This window comes from Parasteatoda tepidariorum, chromosome 9 (genome assembly GCF_982258835.1).
Source record: "Parasteatoda tepidariorum strain Cologne lab strain chromosome 9, Ptep-v5.0, whole genome shotgun sequence".
Lineage (NCBI taxonomy): Eukaryota > Metazoa > Arthropoda > Arachnida > Araneae > Theridiidae > Parasteatoda > Parasteatoda tepidariorum.
In genome coordinates this window covers 70,693,036-70,715,487 of record NC_141763.1, presented here as the reverse complement: position 1 = coordinate 70,715,487, position 22,452 = coordinate 70,693,036, and the positions used below count along the sequence as shown (strand labels likewise).

Below are 22,452 nucleotides of genomic sequence, written 5' to 3'. Positions count from 1 at the left end.
TTGAAGTTTAACTCTAATGTTTTTTATTTATCCTTTGAAGTTTAAAATACTTCTAAAAAAACTATTTGTCAAACAAAGAAAGTTCTCTAAATGAGCTCAAACAACATTTACTATTTCGAAGATAGTTTATTTTTTCTGCAGACTTTTATAATACCTTACTTACCTTTATAATACATTAGTTACTACCAGGGTTCATTGATTTAAATCAGCTTGATTTAAATCACGATTTAAATCATGATTAAAATCAAATGATTTTTTTAAAGAAATCATTGATTTAAATCAACTGATTTTTATATATATATTATATTGATTTTAAAAGTTAAAAAACAGTGCTTTAAATTATTGATACTTTTATTATTTTCTTTTCTTAGTTTTAAAATTTATTTTAAATAAATTGCTGCATAAATTAATTTTAGTTAACGAAATTACTTTCTTTCTTGGAGTGTGTTAAACACATTTAAAATTACATGTTTAAAAATCTTTTGATTCTTAACATTGAAAGTACAGATTAAAGTAAATATTTAATGCTGTCTTAATATAGACTTGCATAGCTGTAGAAAGTAAATAAAAATGCTTTTTTTTCAAAAAGCAAATGTTAATTAAAATTCTACCTTTTGATTAAAAAAGCATGAAATTCAAATCTACATTATAGTTTATTGATGGAAATTTCTATATTTCTAAAGCTTGAAGAAATATTAGAAAGAAATTACCTTAATATGCAAAAAATAGAAAGAAAAAAAAAAGCTGAGTTCAGATATTTTTTTCCTGATATAGTGTCATTCTTCGCTATCAAAGTCTATTTGAAGCAGTAGGATTATTAACTGGTTTTTATTTTTCTTCTCCTAATATGTTTACGGTATCTTTGAAATTATCAGATTTTCTTTTGTGAAAAAAAATTCCAATGAGTACATAGATTTTTTTTTAAATGTTTTTTAGCTTAATTTATGTATTTTGATAAAGGATTAAAAATGAATATTTTAACATAAAAATATATAGACTGAATATTTATTCTTTGATGAATAACAACATTTATAAACACAATCTGTTGCATTTATTTTACCATTTTATAAATCATGAGGGAAAAAAAGAGATCACAATTTTAAATTAAAATTATGCTGTGCTAATTGAAACTTTGTGTTATTAAAGTAGTATTCCTTAAATTATCTATTTTATCTTGTCTTTTAATTTCAATCATGCCTTTGTATCAAAATGGTCGCTATGCATTATAATGAAAAATTATTTTAGTAAGTTAGAGCTTCTAAAATATTGTTATAATATAGTTTTAATATTAATTTAATTTTGATTAAGCATTTATAAAGTTTTTTTGATTATAAATTAAAGCTCTTATAGTGTATTTAAATAAAAATCAAAAAAATCTGATTTAAATCAAAATAATCCGATTTTTTTGATTTTTTTTAAAAAAATCAAAAAAATCACGAACTTTGGTTACTACATACTTTAATAATACGTTAGAGTTTTTTACATATTATTTATAATAAGACGAATCAATTTTATTTTGTTGAAAGTGGATAAGAGTTTTTTACATATTATTTATAATAAGACGAATCAATTTTATTTTGTTGAAAGTGGATAATTCAAAATAACATCACCACTTATTACGCAAAGCAGTCCTCAAGCGTTTTTGTAATGTTTATAATAGTATTACTTCGATGCTGAAAAGCCTTAGCATTCACATCACAAAGTCGCAATTAATCTTGAACACAAGGGGGTGTCATCTCCAGATGCACCACTGGAAATTCTTTCATTCTGGTTCGTGCGTCAGCATGGATAATAGCAGTACTTGGTCAGCCCTGAAAATATTTACAAGATTCAGAAATTTTCAAAATATAAACATATTCCTAAAAATATAAACATATTCTTAGAAAAAAAAAGTCTTTTCTCAGATTTTTTTTATTCTAAACTCAATATTTTTCTGACTGACCTGATATTCTGAACTCAATATTTCGAGTAAGAAACTCTCCACGCTTCAAAGTCGTGAAAACTAGGGTTAAGAATTTAAAAAAGATCTGTGTTGCAAGACAAGTGAAGAAAAAATATTTCAAATTTTAAAGTAATTTCTTCCAAGGCTTAAGAACACACGCTGAGTCTCTTACTCGAAAAATTCTACAATTTCTTCAAAGTCACGAAAAGTAGGGTTAAGAACTTGCAGAAATCTAAATCGCAAGACAAGCTGGAAAATATTTTTATTAAAAATATTTTTTTTGGACTTTAAAGAAATTTTCTCTGTATTTTGAAAACTGATTTTTACTGACTCAAAATTTCAGGCTTAAGTCCAAAGCAATATATTGAATTCTGATGGGTTGGCCCTCTGGTGGTGAGTTCTGATGGATAATATAAATAGAGCTCCAGTGCTTTGCTAATCATTAGTAGCCTTCAGTTCTTTTCAAAAATCATTGGTTAAAAAAATGGCATTGAGTCAAGAACAATATGAGGATGTGTGCTTATTCTATGAGCTATTAAGAGAATATAAACAGTTCTCCAAAAGAACTGGGGACCTTACGATTTGTATGAAATGAAACACGATGAAGAGTTACCGATAAGGGCGCCTGTGCCAGTTTGCAGAATATGCTATAAATTGAAAGTGGAGGGAGAGACTTTCTACCAATTAAACTGCGGATGTACTTTTCATCATGTATACTTGTTAAGATGATATTGGGACTCTATCCTTGATCTATGTGCTCGATGTTTTCTGTGTCCGATATCAATTGCGGACAGAACTGAATTGTTGCATCGAAAGAACTATCAAAGAAGGGCCCTATGGCACTAGGGCGTTTGGAGAAAAGAAGAATGCTATGAGGCCTATGAAAGGAAAAAGGTTTGAATGGGATATAAATAATTATAGTTTGTTGTAATTATTCAATTTTTATTTTTGTTTTGTGATTATATTAAACGTTGTAAACATTTTTGGCATTATTTCATTTTTTTGTTTTGTTATTGTAATTGCATATATTATTGTGATTATAATTTGTAAATGAGTTTTGAATTTAAGTAAAAAAATTCATTTCGATTGAACTCTATAATAAATTTTGAATTTCAAGAAAACCTTTATATTTGAAAAATTCAAAATGAATATGGTAAATTGGAAACTTTTAGAGTCAACTTGACTCAAATTAGTAAAAAATAGAATTTTTCCAAATTTCTTAAAAAGATACGTTCAATGCACAAAAGGGTCACAGTACAAAAAATTATTAAATTATTTTATTGCTTATAATAAAACTTCATTAAATATAGTAAAAAATTATTTCTATATTAAATTTTTCAACAGTTATAAATATTTTTAAATTATCTTGTCATAATATAAAAATTTGCTCAGCAGACAGAATTGTGTTTTTTTTCTCATCTAATATAGAAACTTGTTTGGCTATTTGTAATAAAACTATTCCATATTTGATTTAAATCAAATTAAATAAATTATAATTAAAAAAGCATTTAATTTTAGTCAAAATATACAATATATTTGACGTTAGTCAAATTTTATTTTAAACATATTACTTGTATTTTATGATAATATAGAGATTGGAATTTTTCGTTAAAAATAAATTAAAAATAAAAGGTCTATAAGGAAAAATTCCAATTTTTTCTCTAGTGTTTAGTTAACCTTCTGTCTAGTCTTTTAAAACTATTTACTATTACAAAATTGCATATAAATTATACCTTAACGCAATTGCATTAAAAAACCCAATTGTTTTGTGTGCAATCAGCTTTTGTTTTGTTTTAAATGCAATTTGGTAATGCATATTTGAGGAATTTTTTAGTATAAATAGAAAAATTCAACAACATATGCTTTAGGTAAAACTACTGTGAAACATGGTTGAGTCCATGCTGGGTAAGTATTTATAAATTTTGTATTTGATTATTTATTTTGTAATGAAACTTTTATAAGAATTCTAATATAAAAATAACTAAAAAGGTTTAAAGTTTAATTATGACCAACTACGTTAAAAAAAAGTAGTACATATATTACATTATTCCACTAGAATAAATACTAAAACTTGAAGAAGGCATGATTAGGACCGGATTAAGACCACTTTGTTATATATCTTCAGCTTTTGGTGAGAAATCGGAATTTAATTGGGTATAATATAAAAAAAACACAACTACTTCCACTTCGAAAATTTTAGTAGGAATAACATTTACTATCGTGCAATGCTAAATGAATGGAAGATAGTGGTTGTTGTTTAATATTTTACATGCGCTAATTAAATTGGATTTGAAAACATTGATTTTTTTAAAAATATGGATTCTATACAATGATGTATCTGAAGATTAATTGGTTTGATGTCTCACGCTGTCAGAAGATAAAAAACTTTTAATTTAATTAATAAACTGAGTTTTAAATATGTTTTTTAAAAATATTAACTAACTTAGATGAAACAACAAAATCAATTATTACAAAACGCTTTTCTTTAAAATACAATATAATCTGGCGAGCAGCTTTTTAAAAGATCGAACACTTCGTTTGTCTACTTGTGGCTTGATGTCAGGCTCGCAGAAAATACCATTCACTCGTTAAATTTAGTAGGAATAACACAACCTTTGACATAGGCGATAGTATACCCAAATAAAGTAATTTTAAAAAACAATGGAACTACAAATTATTCCACTACAAAAAATTCCCACTTTCAAAACAAAACCAACAAACATCATCAATATATTTACAAAAATATTTTTTTCTTCGTTAATAAAACGAATATTTTTGTTATACCTAGTTGCCAAAAGGAAATATATTTCACACATCATATTCTTTTCTAACTTTTCATTACATATATATATATATATATATATATATATATATATATATATATATATATATATATATATATATATATATATTCTTTTTCAATTATTCTTTTTTAAAACATAATGATAAAAGAATAAGAAAACATAATGATAAAATATATCTTTCTAACAATATTCATATATTATCACTTGCATTATTTTTAGTTTTAGAATTTTTTGTAATTGTATCTCATTATTATTGTAATAAATGCAACAAGCAACATTAATATCTGTAACATGTTTTAATTGAATAAAACCGATTATTCTAGATTTTATATTTTCATTAAATTGGCATATGATGCTTGATATGCCAAGTAAATATTAAATTAGATCATTAGTTCATTCATTAAAATTCTACTCATTCATACTTTTCATTCAAACTTAACAATAAAACTATAAAACATATTTTGAACAATAGTAAATTATTTTTTTCTTAGTGTAATAATTCAGAAAGAAATATACTCCAATCAAGACAAACTCTCTCTGTATATAACATATACAGTAAGAGTCAATACATCTCTGTATATAACATCTCTGTATATAACATCTCTGTATATAAATACTTGAAATATTACCAGTTTATTAAATGAAACTATGAATTTTAACTTCTAAATTTAAACGTGTAATAAATTTACTAAACATGAGCGTTGCAATTATAAATTGTTTTTTGCGAAGAGGAAATAATTTTCATCCTCATCCATACCCAATCTTACGCTTAGAAAAAAAAAGAAACGTCTTTGAATAAAATAACAGGGATTGAGCTATTAAGCTTTACGTGTCAAAAAGAAATATTTTATAATTTATAATTTATATTACTATTATAAAACAGACAGTATAAAACTAAATATATAATTAACAAGACATGAATGGAAGTTTTGTATAAAATTGACAAATTACATCAATGCAGCTTTGATGTTTTTAGTAACATATTGTATCAAATATTTATCTTAAAAAATAATAAAATAAAATTAGACTTACAGTTTTGAAGTTGCCAGCTCTCTTCTTAATAGTGGTTGTAGAATTTAAGCACAGATGAGCCCAACAACAATATTCTCTGAAGTAAATTTAAAAAAATTAAAGCTATAAACCTTTATATTTACTAAAAGTATAATAAAATTAAATAAATGAATACATTTTGAAAATAAATAAAGCTACCTATTTATTTTTTAAAACTTTATTTTGCAACCTTAGATTTGTGTTATATTTTTATGTTTTTTTTAGATATGAAAAGTACTGATGATGACAGTGATGAAAAAGTATTATTTGAAAAGTTTAAGATGAAAAGAAAAAAAAAAACGTAAGTCAGTTTTTTGGTAAAGGGTAAAATTTTTGCAGATTACCTCAGTAGTTTTAAAAATATTAAATTAAAAAAAAAAATTAAAATAACAAAACATCCCATACGCAAGATAAGATATTTGTTTAATACCTGTAAATAAAAGTTAGCATCATTAACTTATTTTGCATAGCTGAAAAAAAAATTCTGCTTCTGCTCTGCGTCAGAATGGTCCAATTAAATTAATATTTTTGTATAACAGTTTACAACGTCTACTATCCAAAAATAAAAGTTGATATTTTAATCATTTTATCGAATTTTCAAGATATGTTAGTGCAAAACTCTAATCTTTATTTCAGAAATAAAACGCTTTTTAGAAAAAAGAAGCAGACAAGAGGAAGTTACTCCTGGAGTTCCAGGACCTTCCAGACCAGGACCTCAAGTCGTCACGCAACCATCTACAGCTAAAGACAAGTCAACTTCTCAATCAAGTGACACCTCTTCTAGCTCTGATGAAGAAGAAGAGAACCCAACCACTCAATCACCCACGAATAATAGGCCCCCATCACCAAGATTACCTAGCAAGTCCATGCCTAGTTTCCAAGGCCCCTCTGCCGTCCAAATGGGAGGTATGCGATGTCCGTGCCTTCCGTCGCAAGAGCAAACGCTGCTGACAGCCTTCCGTAAGTTTCACAAAATATCTTAACATCTTGATCAGAAAAACATATTCTTTTTCTTTTAAGAATAAACAACTGGAAAAATTTAGCTCAAAGTCGCTCTACCTGGAGGCAGGTAATTGAGAAAGCCATGGTCTGCCCTAGATAGTAATGCTGACGAAGAAGAAGAATCAATACCTTCAGGACCTTCTAAATTTAAATGTGAAATTAAATTTAATTAATTAAAAAATATAGAATGCTAAAAAATTTTAGTATTATCATACACAAAAAAAAATATCTATTGAAAAAAATTGGAAAATTTTCTGGGGAAAAGGTAATAGCATAAAAAACGCAAGACAAATAAATAATTTAATAGTTTTTTTAATTGCCTTCTTCCAGACCAGTCGTCACGTCACATTCTAAAGACAGTTCAGATTCAAGCGATGATACCTCGGACGAAGAAGAAAATCCAAGAAATAGGCCCCCTTCAGTGCCTAGTTGCCAAGGCCCGGCTGCATTACAAATGGGCGGTATGCAGTGTCCCTGCTTACCGTCTCAAGAAGAGATGTTACGAACAGCATTCCGTAAGTTTCACAAAATATCTTAACAACTGGAAAAATTTAGCTCAAAGTCGCTCTGCCTGGAGGCAGTTAAATGGAGGAAAGCATGGCCTGCACTAGGCAGTAATGCTGACGAAGAAGAATAATCAATACCTTCAGGACATTCTAAATTTAAATGTGAAATTGAATTTAATAATTAAAAAATATTGAATGTTAAAAAAATTTAGTACACAAGAAAAATATCTATTGAAAAAAACTGGAAACTTCTTGGGGAAGCATAAAAAACGCAAGACAGATAAATAATTTAACAGTTTTTTTAATTGCCTGTATAAAATCAATATTAACTGATATAAATTTTACTTGTATTAACAGTAAACCTTAAAAAGCGTATTTAAAAGTGCGTCAAATTTATGAAATTGTTTATATAATTTCCAGAGTAAAATGTCAGTTATTTTTAATACTCCTGCTCCCAAATACTATAAGCACAATAATTATTTATTTAATTTGTCAAAATATTAAATAGGATGTGTGTTATTGTTGTAGTTTTATGCAATTATTTTTGTTCAAAAAATTTCTATACTCAAAAATGAAAAAAACAAATTGTTCTGAATATTTTTCTCTAAATACATACATTTTTCAAGTTCTTGATCAATTTAAAAATAAAAATATATAAAATTTCATTTACAAATTTTTAAGTTTAATATAAATAATTTTTACAGCATAATTCAAGAAATTTTAGTTAATATTTCAAATGTTTAATAAATTTCTGCCCAAAGTAAAATTAATTTAAATAAAAAATCCCACCTTTCTTTAAAATTCCCTGATTTCTAGATTTTAGTTCCTGACTTTTCTAATACTAAAACACGATTTACATGATAAATACATGGTTTTTGTAAATTTTTTTTTTTTCTTTTTAGATGACCACAGTCAGTCAAAAAAGAATCCGAATGATTTTCATTTTAAAAAAAACAATCTTTTAAAAATTTTCGAACGATTTTACTAGTTTCGAACGATTTTAAGAAAAACGAACCTTTTCAGAAACTTGAACGTTTTATTTCACTTCCTTAAAATGCATTTAAAAAAATCATTCGTTCCTAATCACCCGTTTAAAAAAATCATTGAAATGTATCGACTTAAAAATACTTAATAACCAATTTAAATTAAAAAGTTTATTCGAATGCATTTACGTTTATAATCGACGACGCACCGGCCGCATTTATTTTCGAAATGGACGACGTTTGATATCAACGACACACCGGCCGCATTTTTAAGTCAAAATCAGCAGCTTTTAAGTCAAAATCAGCAGCTTTAAAATCAAAATCAGCAGCTTTTAAGTCAAAATCAGCAGCTTTTAAGTCAAAATCAGCAGCTTTTATCTTTGAATCAATAGTTTATATATGTCAAAAGCAATAGTTTTTATCTTTAAATCAACAGTTTTTATATGTCAAAAGCAATAGTTTTTATCTTTAAATCAACAGTTTTTATACGTCAAAAGAAATAGTTTGTTGTAACATCAACAGTTTTTTTTTTTACAAAACAAAACTCATTTTGAAATCACTGATCATCAATACCCAGAAAAAGTGATTTCCAAACTTTTCTGAAACTAAAAAAAAATTAAATGTTATTTCAAAATCAATAGGTTTTTAATATCATGAAGTTTTATATCAAAATCAACAGTCGAAATTATTAGGTTTTTATCTTATAATCAACTGATCAAAATCAACATATTAAAATCAATACGTCCTCATAATTAAGTGTTTTTACGTCAACATCAACAGTTTTTTAAAAAACTCATTTATTTTTTTTAAAAAACACTGTCGACGGAGCGTTTTTCATCAAATCTCAGAATCTGACTTTTAGACGAGTTTCAGACCCAGAAAACTGATTTCCAAACTTTTCTGAAATTTAAAACTATAAACTAAAAAAAAAAAGTTTACCGGAAGTGGGCGTGGCTTAAAAATAATTTCTGTAAAATTTTTTAAGTTCGATTCCTCCTATAGGGTTACCCCCCTATTTCCATCTTTTTATTCACACAGTGCATGAAATATTTCAGGTGTGAGATTAAAAATTAAGTGTATTAATTTTTAATATTTAATATAATTTTAATATTTAATTTAATATTTAATATAATTTATTAATTTTTAATATAAGTAATTTTAAATCTAGAGTACAGTAATCATTTTAGATTCAAATACAAATGCTTGTCACAATAAAATAAAAAAAATAATTTTTCAACATAAAATCTAGAATGCAATGAGCCTTTCCAGATTTGAATTTTCAACATGTAATAATTTTAATCTAGAATACAGTTGTCCGTTTTTGATCTAGAATACAAGTTGTTCACCATCTATAGATTCGAATTCTCAACATAAAATGTAGAATGCAATGAGCCTTAGATTACTGAAACCAAGTTTGTTGTTTTCAAGAATACAAGACAAGTTTGGGCGATCTCGTCAAGATGAGTTTGAAAATTTTTTTGAAAAGACAATTGCGTTGTTCACGCCGATATATTAATATGCAGATATTTTAATAAAAGAGTCGTCTTTTATGCATTTTGTTCCGAAAACAAGGTATGGAAATGGATAAAGTCTATGCGGAAAAGTAAATACTGAAAAGTAAACTTGAAGCTATGCAGAAATGGTCCCTCGAAAAAATATTGTAAAATTTCAGCTCTGAAAAGAGAAAATAAAGACTTGAAGAAACAGATCATTCTAAATATTAATATTCCTGATGCGTCAACTAATAAATTTTAAGTTCAATATCACTTATAAATTTTAATTTCAATATCACCTATAAATTTTAAGTTCAATATCACCTATAAATTTTAATTTCAATATCACCTATAAATTTTAATTTCAAAATCACCTCAAGTCCATTGGTAACCATGCAACAAGCTCCAAAGTAGCAAGTCTTAACTCATAAATTTTTTACTTCAATTTGTATAACAAAAAAAATAATTAAAAAAATTATTATTTATTCATTATTTTTATTTATTTATTAAAATTTTAATTTTTTTAAAGAAAATTTTAATAAATAAATAAAATAATGAATAAAAAAATATTTTTTTTACGTGTACAGAAAAAAAACACAACTCCAGGATGGAGTTAAAGGTCTAGATTACAGATTTTTATTTTTCAAAATGAGTTGTTTTTTTTTTTTGAACAGGACACAGATTATTATTATTTTTTGAAAATGAGTTTTTTTTTTTTTTAAACAGGACATCATTCGGATTCTTTTTTGACTGACTGTAAATAATGGTATAAGTCTGTGTAAAATGGTAATACCCATCTAGTTTCAAACAGTTGTTGATCATCTCTAGACTTGAATGTTCAACATGCTTTGCGGTCGGTGCAACGTTTTATTTTAAAGTCAATGCGGCCGGTGCGTCGTCGATTTTTAAAGTCAATGCACCTGAATGATTTTATTTTGAACTGGCGATGAAGAACAAACGATTTTTGTTTTTAAGAAATGCATTTTTTTATTGAAATAAAATTAAAAAAGTTCATAGTTTTTTTTTTTTTTTTTGTTAAAAAAATGATCGTCTTTTAAAAAAAAATTGACTGGAAATCTCTAAAATAAATGTACAACTCTGTATAAAAATGACAATACCCTTCTTGGTTCAAAACTGCTTTGAACCATCTCAAAATTCAAATTTTAACATGAAATTTTAAATATAAAAATGCAGTAACCATCTCTAGATTTCAAATTCTCAATATATGCAATATTAAATAAAGAATGCTGAAAGCCGAATCTTTGATTTCAAATTCGAATTTTCAACGTGTCATATCAAATGCAGTAAGCCTTAGATTTTAAATGCTCAACGTGTCATATCGAATGCAGTGAACCTTGAAAAAAAAAAACTTTATATATGTAATATGTACCCTTTTTTTTTCATTTTTAATGGTATCTGTTTCTTGTTATAATTGATAATGTGTTATAATTTATAATTATAACACTGACAATAATAAACATAGTATTGAAGAAAGTGATTGAATACTTCTTCTTTCGAAATGAAGAAAATGATTGAATAAATTTTTATTTCAAAAGAAGTTCTTTTGAATTCTTTGGTACATCTTTATACAATGGGTGCAGTTAACAGATTTAAAATACATTAAATATGAGGTTATTAAAACTAAACTAAACTAATTCGGAAATACCAAGCCACATTCTTACTGTGAGCAGCAGCAGCAGCAGAAATTTTAAATAAAATTTAAAATATTTTGTTGTAGGTTTTTTTTTTTTTTTTTTTTTTTTTTTAATGAATAGAAGACATCAAACTTTTATTTACAAATAAATAACGCTACACTTTTCGGTTAAAAAATTGTTTTATTTTCCTTTGATTCCACAAATTTATTTAATTAAGGAAAATGATTGAATGGTACCGAAAAAAATGATTATTTTTTTTCAAAACAAAAGATTTTTTTTGTTTCTAAAATGCATGATTATTGATCTATTGAAATAATCTTTCATTCGTCTTTTCTGGAACAAGAAAAAATTATAAAAAAAACGAGAAATTCAAAAGTCTTTAAAGATATTTAACATGCTTTGAAAGTTTTTTTCTCTTCGAAATACAAAAGATTGATTCCAAATTCAATGTCTCCCATTCCCAAGCAGACTTACCTTGAGCTTGAGAAAGATGGAAAATTTTCTGAAAAGATGTAATTAAGATGTAAACGCTTAGATTTTTTGCAATATTTAGTTTTCACGTTTCAATCGTAAATCTCTTCTAGTTTTTTTAACTTTAAATATTATGTTTATTAGTATAAAAAAAACACAACATGTCGTTGAAAAAAATGAGTGTGAAATGATACCGAAAGAAGCGATTTAAAACTGATAAAATCATCTTAATTATAAGCGGTTAAAATCCTAAAACAAAACGTTTCTCAATTTAAAAAACAACTCTTCAGACAAGAGGGAAAAAAAGATGATCTTTCTTCCTTTTCGAAAACGCGAAGTAACCTTGGCAAGGTTACGAACCTTTCGAAACGCGTAGTAACCATTTGCAAGGAATAAATAAATTCCGAGCGGGGGCATACGAAATTTATCGCCAAACTCATACAAGCACCAGCCAACAACCACCATCTCCCTTCCCACAGTGATGTCATTTTCGACCAATAGCATGATCCGGCCCAAGTGAGAATAAATCGCTAGTTTGTACGAATTTAGTGCCACGTTTAGATGCAAGTATTAAAGTTTAGATGGAAGTATTGTTTTTTTCTATTGTGTGTTTAATACAACATGAGAGTTTTTTTTTTAATTACAAGCCGGAAAAAAAGGGTAAGTTGTCTTTTTAAGTTTAAATAATCTTTACGTCAAATCACGTTTTAAAATTACAAACTAATAAGTAAATTTCTTAAATTAAATGTTTCATTTTAAACTGTAATAACATTTTTTTTTTTTGAAGAAATGCAACGCGATTTTCCTGCAATGCTTTTTTTATACACTTGTAATGTATAGTTAGATCTAGATTGATACAGTATTATGACAAGCCACGCTCTAAAATTATCCATAATAACATATTTCATTATACTATCCCAAGCTTTAAATTTCACTTTTGTTTTGTGAAACTACATGACTATTGTCGATAGTAAAACAGCATTAAATTATAAAATTAAAATCTTAGTTTAACTAATTCTTTTAGTAATGTTTCATTTTTATTTCTGAAATTTTCAAGTGGATAAAATTTTTATGTCATGCTCGTAAAAAAAAAATATATATATTACTCAAATAAAAAATACCACATAAATAAATAAAAAAACTTGGAAAAGTGTCTATTTAGATTTTTATAAAAAACGTGAATAATTTCCGAGTATCGTTTCTAAATAGATACTTTAGTAATGTATTTTTTCTAATTAGATAATTTAGTAATGTATCATTTCCAATTAGATAATTTAGTAATGTATCATTTCCAATTAGATAATTTAGTAATGTATCATTTCCAATTAGATAATTTAGTAATGTATCATTTCCAATTAGATAATTTAGTAATGTATCATTTCCAATTAGATAATTTAGTAATGTATCATTTCCAATTAGATAATTTAGTAATGTATCAATCTAAATGCAAATGCTTGGTAACAATTTCGGATTAAAATAAATTAAAATATTAATTATCAGTATTGTTTCCAAATAAGTTTTGTAAATTATAGTATTGTTTCCAAATAAGTTTTGTAAATTATAGTATTGTTTTCAAATATATACATTAGTAATGTATCAATTTCGAGGCAAATGCTTGTAATGTATCTATTTAGAAATAATACTAATATTTATTTTAAGCGAAAATTGCTCACCTTTGTGTAATAATAGCTTACCAATATACTTTATCGAGTTATTAAGATTTAGTTCCAATATACTTTATCGAGTTATTGAGATTTAGTGTGATAGGGTATTTATTATTTTAGTGTGTGCAAATAATTATTATTTGCTTTACAATCATAACATAAAATATTTTAGTTTTATTAATATAGATATATGTTTTTGACAAACAAGTCATTTTACAGAACTTGAGAAAATTACATTCTCAGTATTTTTTTGTCTTAGGCTAATTCATTTTATATTTTAACTTGAAAATGAAATTTTAAAGATACCCCATTAAAAAAGTAATACCCTGAATGTAATACCCAAATTTAAAATCTTAGTTTAACCAACTCTTTTAGTAATGTTTCATTTTCATTTCTGAAATTTTCAAGTGAAAAATTTTTATGTTATGCTCTTAAAAAAAAAAAATATATTACTCAAATAATAAATACCACATAAATAAATTTAAAAAAACTTGAAAGTGTCTATTTAGATTTTTTCAAAAAGGTGAATAATTTCCGATAAATTCTTAGTATCGTTCCTAAATAGATACTTTAGTAATGTATCATTTCTAATTAGATAATTTAGTAATGTATCAATCTAGATGCAAATTTTTGGTAACAATTTCGGATTAAAACAAATCAAAGTATTAATTGACAGTATTTTTTCCAAATAAGTTTTGTAAATATTAGTATTGTTTTCAAATATATACTTTAGTAATGTATCAATCTCGAGGCAAATGCTTGTAATGTATCGATTTAGAAATAATACTAATATTTATTTTAAGCGAAAATTGCTCACCTTTGTGTAATAATAGCTTACCAATATACTTTTTCGAGTTATTAAGATTTAGTGCCAATATACTTCTATCTGAGTGATTGAGATTTAGTGTGATAGGGTATTTATTATTTTAGTGTGTGCAAATAATTATTATTTGCTTTACAATCATAACATAAAATATTTTAGTTTTATTAATATAGATATATGTTTTTGACAAACAAGTCATTTTACAGAACTTGAGAAAATTACATTCTCAGTATTTTTTTGTCTTAGGCTAATTCATTTTATATTTTAACTTGAAAATGAAATTTTAAAGATACCCCATTAAAAAAGTAATACCCTGAATGTAATACCCAAATTTAAAATCTTAGTTTAACCAACTCTTTTAGTAATGTTTCATTTTCATTTCTGAAATTTTCAAGTGAAAAATTTTTATGTTATGCTCTTAAAAAAAAAACAATATATTACTCAAATAATAAATACCACATAAATAAATTTAAAAAAACTTGAAAGTGTCTATTTAGATTTTTTCAAAAAGGTGAATAATTTCCGATAAATTCTTAGTATCGTTCCTAAATAGATACTTTAGTAATGTATCATTTCTAATTAGATAATTTAGTAATGTATCAATCTAGATGCAAATTTTTGGTAACAATTTCGGATTAAAACAAATCAAAGTATTAATTGACAGTATTTTTTCCAAATAAGTTTTGTAAATATTAGCAGGGTGGCCACAGGCTACTAAAATGCAACTATTTGCTACTATTTTCGGCTTTAGGCGACTATGGCGACTTTTTTTGCCTGAAAAGGCTAGAAAAGCAACTATTTTCAGGAATAGGCGACTATTAGGAGACTTTTTTTACTCTTGGCAAATTTTTTTCGCAAAAATGAACGTTACTTTTCAGAACATTAACAAAAGAAAGCAAACTTTTATTACAATCATTTATGTCCTAAGAGCCAAAAATGTAAATTTCCATTGGATTTAATAAAGTACTTGTTATATTTTCTCTCTGAGGGGCAGTTTTGTTACTTTTAATTGTTTTTTCCTTCTACTAACATTCATATTTTATTGTAATACGACTTTTATTTAGGTACCTATTTTCTAATATGTATACCTTTTATATTTGTACAAAACTTTTTTTTAATTGGAGCATAGTTAGGACTGGGCGATAAATCGATGTATCGCGAAATATCGATTTAACGCATATATCAGTAGGCCGATGTAGTGACTTTCGTTTTAGGCGATGCATCAGAAATCTGATTTAAGTCGCCAGAATAAGATAACAATTGCGGTTTAACGATTTAATATGCAAGGATCCTTGACCAGGCTAACGCTGTTACCACACTAACGAAGACGATTTTGATTTCGTCTAGCTGCAGAGACGTAGATAGCGTTTTGCTATTAAGATGATGTTAGTTTCGTGATGTTGAATGACGAAGAGCGAATTGAATCAGAACTCCCGGTTTCGTGCGAGGATCATCGTTGTAATATAGAACGCAATCAGGGATCTGTCCAGACATTTTGTGAAAGGTCCGTTTTTCGTGAAATTGTGATAAAATTACTCACATTCTTTCAACCAGGGTCCGCTTTTATGAATTTGTGCAAATAGGGTCCGTTATTGCAAAAAAAAAACTTTTTCAAGGAGTTTTTAAATTATAAAGACATACAAGATTATGCTCAACACTGTAAAATTATAATTAAAAAAATTAAATTTTAAAAAAATAAACAGCAATTGCTGCTTCTAAATTAGAGATGCAACATACAAATATTTGGTATTTAGCCTATATTGCTGAACGCAGAATATTAATTTCGGGCGAATAATGGAAGAATCGTCTGCCGAAGACAAGACTTTAATTCGTTTACATTCATCTTTCTTGTTTTCTGCCCTGGAAAGGGTTTAGTCGATTAACAAAATAATAATGAAGATAACCAAATTTGTGAAGGGTCCGATTAAAAGAAAAATCATTTTGTGAAGGGTCCGTTTTTAAGTTAAAACATTTTGTGAAGGGTCCGTTTTTAAGTTAAAACATTTTGTGAAGGGTCCGTTTTTAAGTTAAAATATTTTGTGAAGGGTCCGTTTTTATGAAAAGATATTTTGTGAAGGGTCCGTTAACGGACCCAAATTTCTTCTAAACAGACCCCTGGCAATGCATGGTTTCTTTATGTCCATTTTTGTCTTTGGGATTTTGCGTTTTTTGAAGATTATTTTCAATGGGACTTAAGTCATTTTGCGATCGTTGTGCATTTTATTTCGTCAGAAATAATTGTCTGGTTTCTTGTAAATTATTTTCAGTGAGACTTTTGCAGCGATCGTTTCGTTCTGCATTATTTCATAACGATTCTTGTCAATTATTTTTAGTCGACCTACTGTTACTTTGTGATTGCTGCACAATCGCTGTTATCTTAAATTTTCGTTCTGAACTCAATAGATCAAATCATTGATTTTTTTTCAATTATTGTTTATTTTAAGCGATACAATTTAATAGGGGTATTTTGTATTTAACTTTGTTATAAAAAGTTAGTGTTTTTAAATTTATTAAATGTAGGTAAGTATAATAATTTGATTGTTTTTCAACCAATAAATGCTCAGTCGTTTTTAATTAAAAATTAAAACAAAGCTTACTTTTATTTAATTTGCTTTTATTTTTGAGAAAATGAAAAAAAAGTTTTCAAAAAATTTGGCTATTAGTTAAAACAATTTTTTTTAAAAATTAAATAAAAAGTTTAGTAATGTTTTTAGATTTTTAATAATTTAAGATTAGTACTTAAAGTATTTTTTTAAAATTTTAATTAAAATTCTTTCAATACTTGTTTGTTTTATAATTTGTTAGATAGTCAGTGTCATTTTTAAACAAATAAATCTTTAGTCGATTTTATTTTCAAAAATGAAAATAATAATAAATAAGTAAAAATATTTTTACATTTATTAAGTACAGAATTTGACCATTAGTTAATACTAATTTTTATTATTTTAAATAAGTAAATAAAAAAGGGTCTAATGATGTTTCAAAAGCATGTTTTTTTTAATCAAATAATAATAAAAAAAAAATTTCTAAAGTGAATATTTCTTTGGTTTGTTTTCCACTTCCGTTTTTTTTTTCCTTTTAATTTTTAATGCATGTATGTAAAATAATTTGTTACAGTATTATTATTTTTAAACCAATAAATCTTAAATCATTTTTAATTTAAGAAAAATGAAATCAAGCTTGGGTTTGCTTTTACTTTGACTTCTTTATTACTTTAATTGAAAAAATTAGGCAATGATATTGATGTCATAGTAGAATATGTTTACAATTAATATTTTCTTTTGAAATAGATTTATTCTTTTTTATTTATTTAAAGATCTCCCATAGGTAATTTTTGGACATATGCTAAATTGCGATACATTACTATATCGTGATGTCTAACTGACGACGTATCACGATTTAAAATTTCTGACAGCACCCATTCCTAATAATAGTAATTTGACAATTAAGCTATAATTTTAGTTATTTGGCTATTTTTGAAAAATTTTTGTTCCTGTTCAGGCAACTATTTTCATAGTTTGAGGCGACTAATTTCATGCTTGAGGCTACTAAAAGCGACTATTTTTGTTCATTTTTTACTGTGGCAACCCTGTATTAGTATTGTTTTCAAATATATACTTTAGTAATGTATCAATCTCGAGGCAAATGCTTGTAATGTATCGATTTAGAAATAATACTAATATTTATTTTAAGCGAAAATTGCTCACCTTTGTGTAATAATAGCTTACCAATATACTTTATCGAGTTATTAAGATTTAGTTCCAATATACTTTATCGAGTTATTGAGATTTAGTGTGATAGGGTATTTATTATTTTAGTGTGTGCAAATAATTATTATTTGCTTTACAATCATAACATAAAATATTTTAGTTTTATTAATATAGATATATGTTTTTGACAAACAAGTCATTTTACAGAACTTGAGAAAATTACATTCTCAGTATTTTTTTGTCTTAGGCTAATTCATTTTATATTTTAACTTGAAAATGAAATTTTAAAGATACCCCATTAAAAAAGTAATACCCTGAATGTAATACCCAAATTTAAAATCTTAGTTTAACCAACTCTTTTAGTAATGTTTCATTTTCATTTCTGAAATTTTCAAGTGAAACATTTTTATGTTATGCTCTTAAAAAAAAAAACAATATATTACTCAAATAATAAATACCACATAAATAAATTTAAAAAAACTTGAAAGTGTCTATTTAGATTTTTTCAAAAAGGTGAATAATTTCCGATAAATTCTTAGTATCGTTCCTAAATAGATACTTTAGTAATGTATCATTTCTAATTAGATAATTTAGTAATGTATCAATCTAGATGCAAATTTTTGGTAACAATTTCGGATTAAAACAAATCAAAGTATTAATTGACAGTATTTTTTCCAAATAAGTTTTGTAAATATTAGTATTGTTTTCAAATATATACTTTAGTAATGTATCAATCTCGAGGCAAATGCTTGTAATGTATCGATTTAGAAATAATACTAATATTTATTTTAAGCGAAAATTGCTCACCTTTGTGTAATAATAGCTTACCAATATACTTTTTCGAGTTATTAAAATTTAGTGCCAATATACTTCTATCTGAGTGATTGAGATTTAGTGTGATAGGGTATTTATTATTTTAGTGTGTGCAAATAATTATTATTTGCTTTACAATCATAACATAAAAAATTTTAGTTTTATTAATATAGATATGATATGTTTTTGACAAACAAGTCATTTTACAGAACTTGAGAAAATTACATTCTCAGTATTTTTTTTTGTCTTAGGCTAATTCATTTTATATTTAAACTTGAAAATGAAATTTTAAAGACAAAAAGTAATACCCTAAATGTTTGAGAAAATTTCTTGGTACTCGGAGAAAAAAAATTTGGAATTCGTTAGAATTAAAAAAAAAAAATTGTACTTTGGAATCCAAAGTTGTTGAATATTTTTTTGACAACTTGAAAATCCATATTCAATATTTAAAAACTATCAAGTCTTTTTGAAATGTTTATAATATTTTGAAACTTAATAAATTCAATAAAATTTAAAACGTTGTATAGTGAACAAAAATTTGAAACAGTTTGAACATATTTCCTTACGAGGAGAGTTTGCTTCTTACTCGAAAAAAATTCTGTGATTTCTTTCAAGTCCGAAAAAAACGACGGACTTGTAAATATTTCTCTTCGCTTGCTTCGCGATTCAGGTTTTTGTAAATTCTTAAGCCTCATTTTCTTGACTTTGAAGAATTTCATCGAATTTTTTCGAAAGAAATTCTAAACTCTAGTTTTTTTGGACTTTGAAATATTTCTGTTCGTATGTTTTGTAATTTAGATTTTTGTAAATTGTTAACCCTCGTTTTCATGACTTCGAAGAATTTTACAGAATTTAAGAATTTTTAGCGATATTTTCAAACTGTTTGGACTGTGAAATATTTTGAGGTATTTTAGACTTGAAATGCTTTTAAAATCTTTTTTAAAAGACTTGAAATTTTTTCATCTAAATTTTGAACTTTAAATATTTTTATGTTTAAACTTGAAAATATTTTCATCTAAAGTTTGATTTTAGACATGGTGATCTTTTCAAACAGTTTGGACTCTGAAAATATTTTGATGATTTTTGCACTTTGAACTGTTTTTATGTTGTTTTGAACTTGGTAATATTTTCAAACTGTTTGGAGTTTAAATATTTTTCTTCGCTTTTCTGTGATTCAGATTTTTGTAAATTCTTAACAATCGTTTTCATGACTTTGAAGAAATTTGAGAATTTTTCGAGTAAACATTTTTTTAGCAATATTTACAAAATGTTAGGAGTTGGAAATTTGTAGTAAAATGTGTGGACGTATTTTAAACGTAATTCAGGTTTCTGTAAATTTTTAACCCTCGTTTTCTTGACTTTGAAGAATTTATAGAATCGAGAATAATAATTTATCTTACGGTTCAGATTTCTGTAAATTCTTAAACCTCATTTTCATGACTTTGAAGAAATTTGAGAATTTTTCGAGTTGGAATTTTTAGTAATCTTTTCAAACTGTTTTTAACATTGAAAAATTCTGATGTTTATGAACTTTGAAATATTTTCATGTTCACACTTTGCAATAATTTCATGATTTGAAAAAATATTTCTCTGGCAGAGAGTTTCTCTACTCGAAAAATTCTGTAATTTTCAAGTCTGAAAAAAAAACTGTACAGACTGAACTGACTGATTGTCATTTCCGAACTAGGGAAAATATTATCTACCCTCTTTAATACCAACCAATTTAAAGATGAAATAGAAATCATCATTTCTTCTGACGGAGAAGGCGTTCCCATGAAATGGCCCACTCAACAAAAAAGACGGGAAATTGAGTTCAAAGGTCGAAATGTGTATCGAATATCGCTGTTTGGTAAAAATTCAATCTCGCAAAACACCTACAATTGTCTTTTATTAACGCTACAAAATTTTCAATCATTTAGAAAGTATCACTTGCGTACTATAAATATTCCCAGATGTATTCGATTCACGCTGAGCGGTTGCACCCTAGAGGGAGAAGGTGAACACAAGTTATTTCATTTGGGTAAACACTGTAATAATCCGGTCATCGTAAGCGAGGATAATGACATACTCATTTTGTCGTATTTGCATTACAAGCAGTTTGAATCAATTCAGGTGAGACGTAAATCCAATACTATTTATATTATGAATGCTATAGACAATTATCACCTGCGTTACAATCCAAATATTTTAGTCTTGGCCAGTCTGTTGTTCGGAAACGATTTTATACCTCCGGTGATATCCATCAGCGAAAACAATCCCAATTTCATTCATAACATTTTGACCCTCTGAGAAGACAATGATATGGTATCTGTCTTTCATAACGAATTGAGTAATTTTTTGGAAAAGAAAGTTCATTTCTTTCAAACGTGTATTTGGATGTTTGACTATTACCCGCAGAAGACGTTTCCGCAAAAATACATGGAAAATAAAATTTATAATAATTTTGATCGTAACACTATTGTTACAACATTGCTAGACCTAGAATACAGTCAATCGGCTTACGATACGGCGAAAGAAGAATATTGCAAAACGTTAACGAAACCCCCACGGGATTCTGTTAAAAACGCGTTTAATCGGGATCAGTTTTCAATTGTGAAACGATTTTTTTCTCATAATTCAAATAATGAAAATGGTGGTCATGTTATTGAAATTAAATTTAAAAAAACTAAAGATTTAAAATAAAAAAATTAAAGATTTAAAATAAATATTTTATATTGAAATTAAATAAAAAAAATTGGAGATTTTATGTTGAAATTAAATAAAAAAATAAAAAAATTTGTATTGAAACCAGTGTTTTTTTCTTATAAATATTTGAGATGACGAAAAACGTCGTTTTTTCGAAATAATATGAGGAAATAAATCAAAGCTGCAATACAAGCGACTAAATAAAATTTTTTAAAAACAGGAAATTGTAAAAAAATAAACGAATATGCCTTTTCATAGTGGAGTCTTTTGTCCAAACTTAACAGTTTTTTAATGGGTTCCGGTGCAATCATCGAATGACTGATTGAATCTAAGGTTTTATAGGTGACGTTTTCCAATCTATGGTATCGAGTAAGATCAGATCAAACTTTTCAGCATACGGAAATTTTTTGTACAAGTCATCGACAAATTTCAAATGATTATACAACAATTGGGAAGTGAAAATGATGTTTTTCGGATACGTAAGAGCAATTTGATCGGTAATGAAATAATCTACGTATGGAACCCAAGAATCTTGAAATAAAATATTTTCCATTCTTTATTTTTCAATAATGATTTAAAAATTTAGACTTTATATTATTGAAAAAAAATACATATTTTTAATAAAGTTTTGAAAAATATAGCATCATTCAACTGAAAAATTTAGCATGAAATTAAAAGTGTTTTTTGAAATTTCATTGATTAAAAGTTTGTCACTATTGTGATTTACCCAAGTTGTTATGTTTAATCTTCACAAACTATTTCTACATCATCCATTTCATTATCATTTGTAATTAAACCAACTTCAGATGCCTTTACAAACTGATTTTTTTGTTTTCCGCATATTGAACAAA

General features: G+C 26.0%; 1 protein-coding gene and 1 long non-coding RNA gene across 4 annotated transcripts in view; one reads left to right on the top strand and one right to left on the bottom strand.

Annotated features, from left to right (window-relative positions):
* Positions 1 to 1,125: 1,125 nt before the first annotated feature.
* LOC147804243 (uncharacterized) lies at positions 1,126 to 12,041 on the bottom strand. The gene is made up of 3 exons (XR_015429315.1): positions 11,910 to 12,041; positions 5,779 to 5,854; positions 1,126 to 1,811 (listed from the first exon to the last, which is right to left on the bottom strand). It is a non-coding gene; the product is annotated as an uncharacterized LOC147804243 (long non-coding RNA).
* A 386-nt stretch (positions 12,042 to 12,427) lies between these two features.
* LOC147804242 (uncharacterized) overlaps positions 12,428 to 22,452 on the top strand; it is a 46,674-nt gene continuing 36,649 nt past the window's right edge. For 2 of the 3 annotated variants that reach the window (XM_087152106.1, XM_087152105.1), the window contains exon 1: positions 12,428 to 12,566. In XM_087152106.1, the coding sequence (XP_087008232.1) occupies positions 12,488 to 12,566 (79 nt within the window). In that variant the 5' untranslated portion in view covers positions 12,428 to 12,487. The remainder of the gene's footprint in view (positions 12,567 to 22,452) is intronic. The other variant, XM_087152104.1, reaches the window with a different exon arrangement.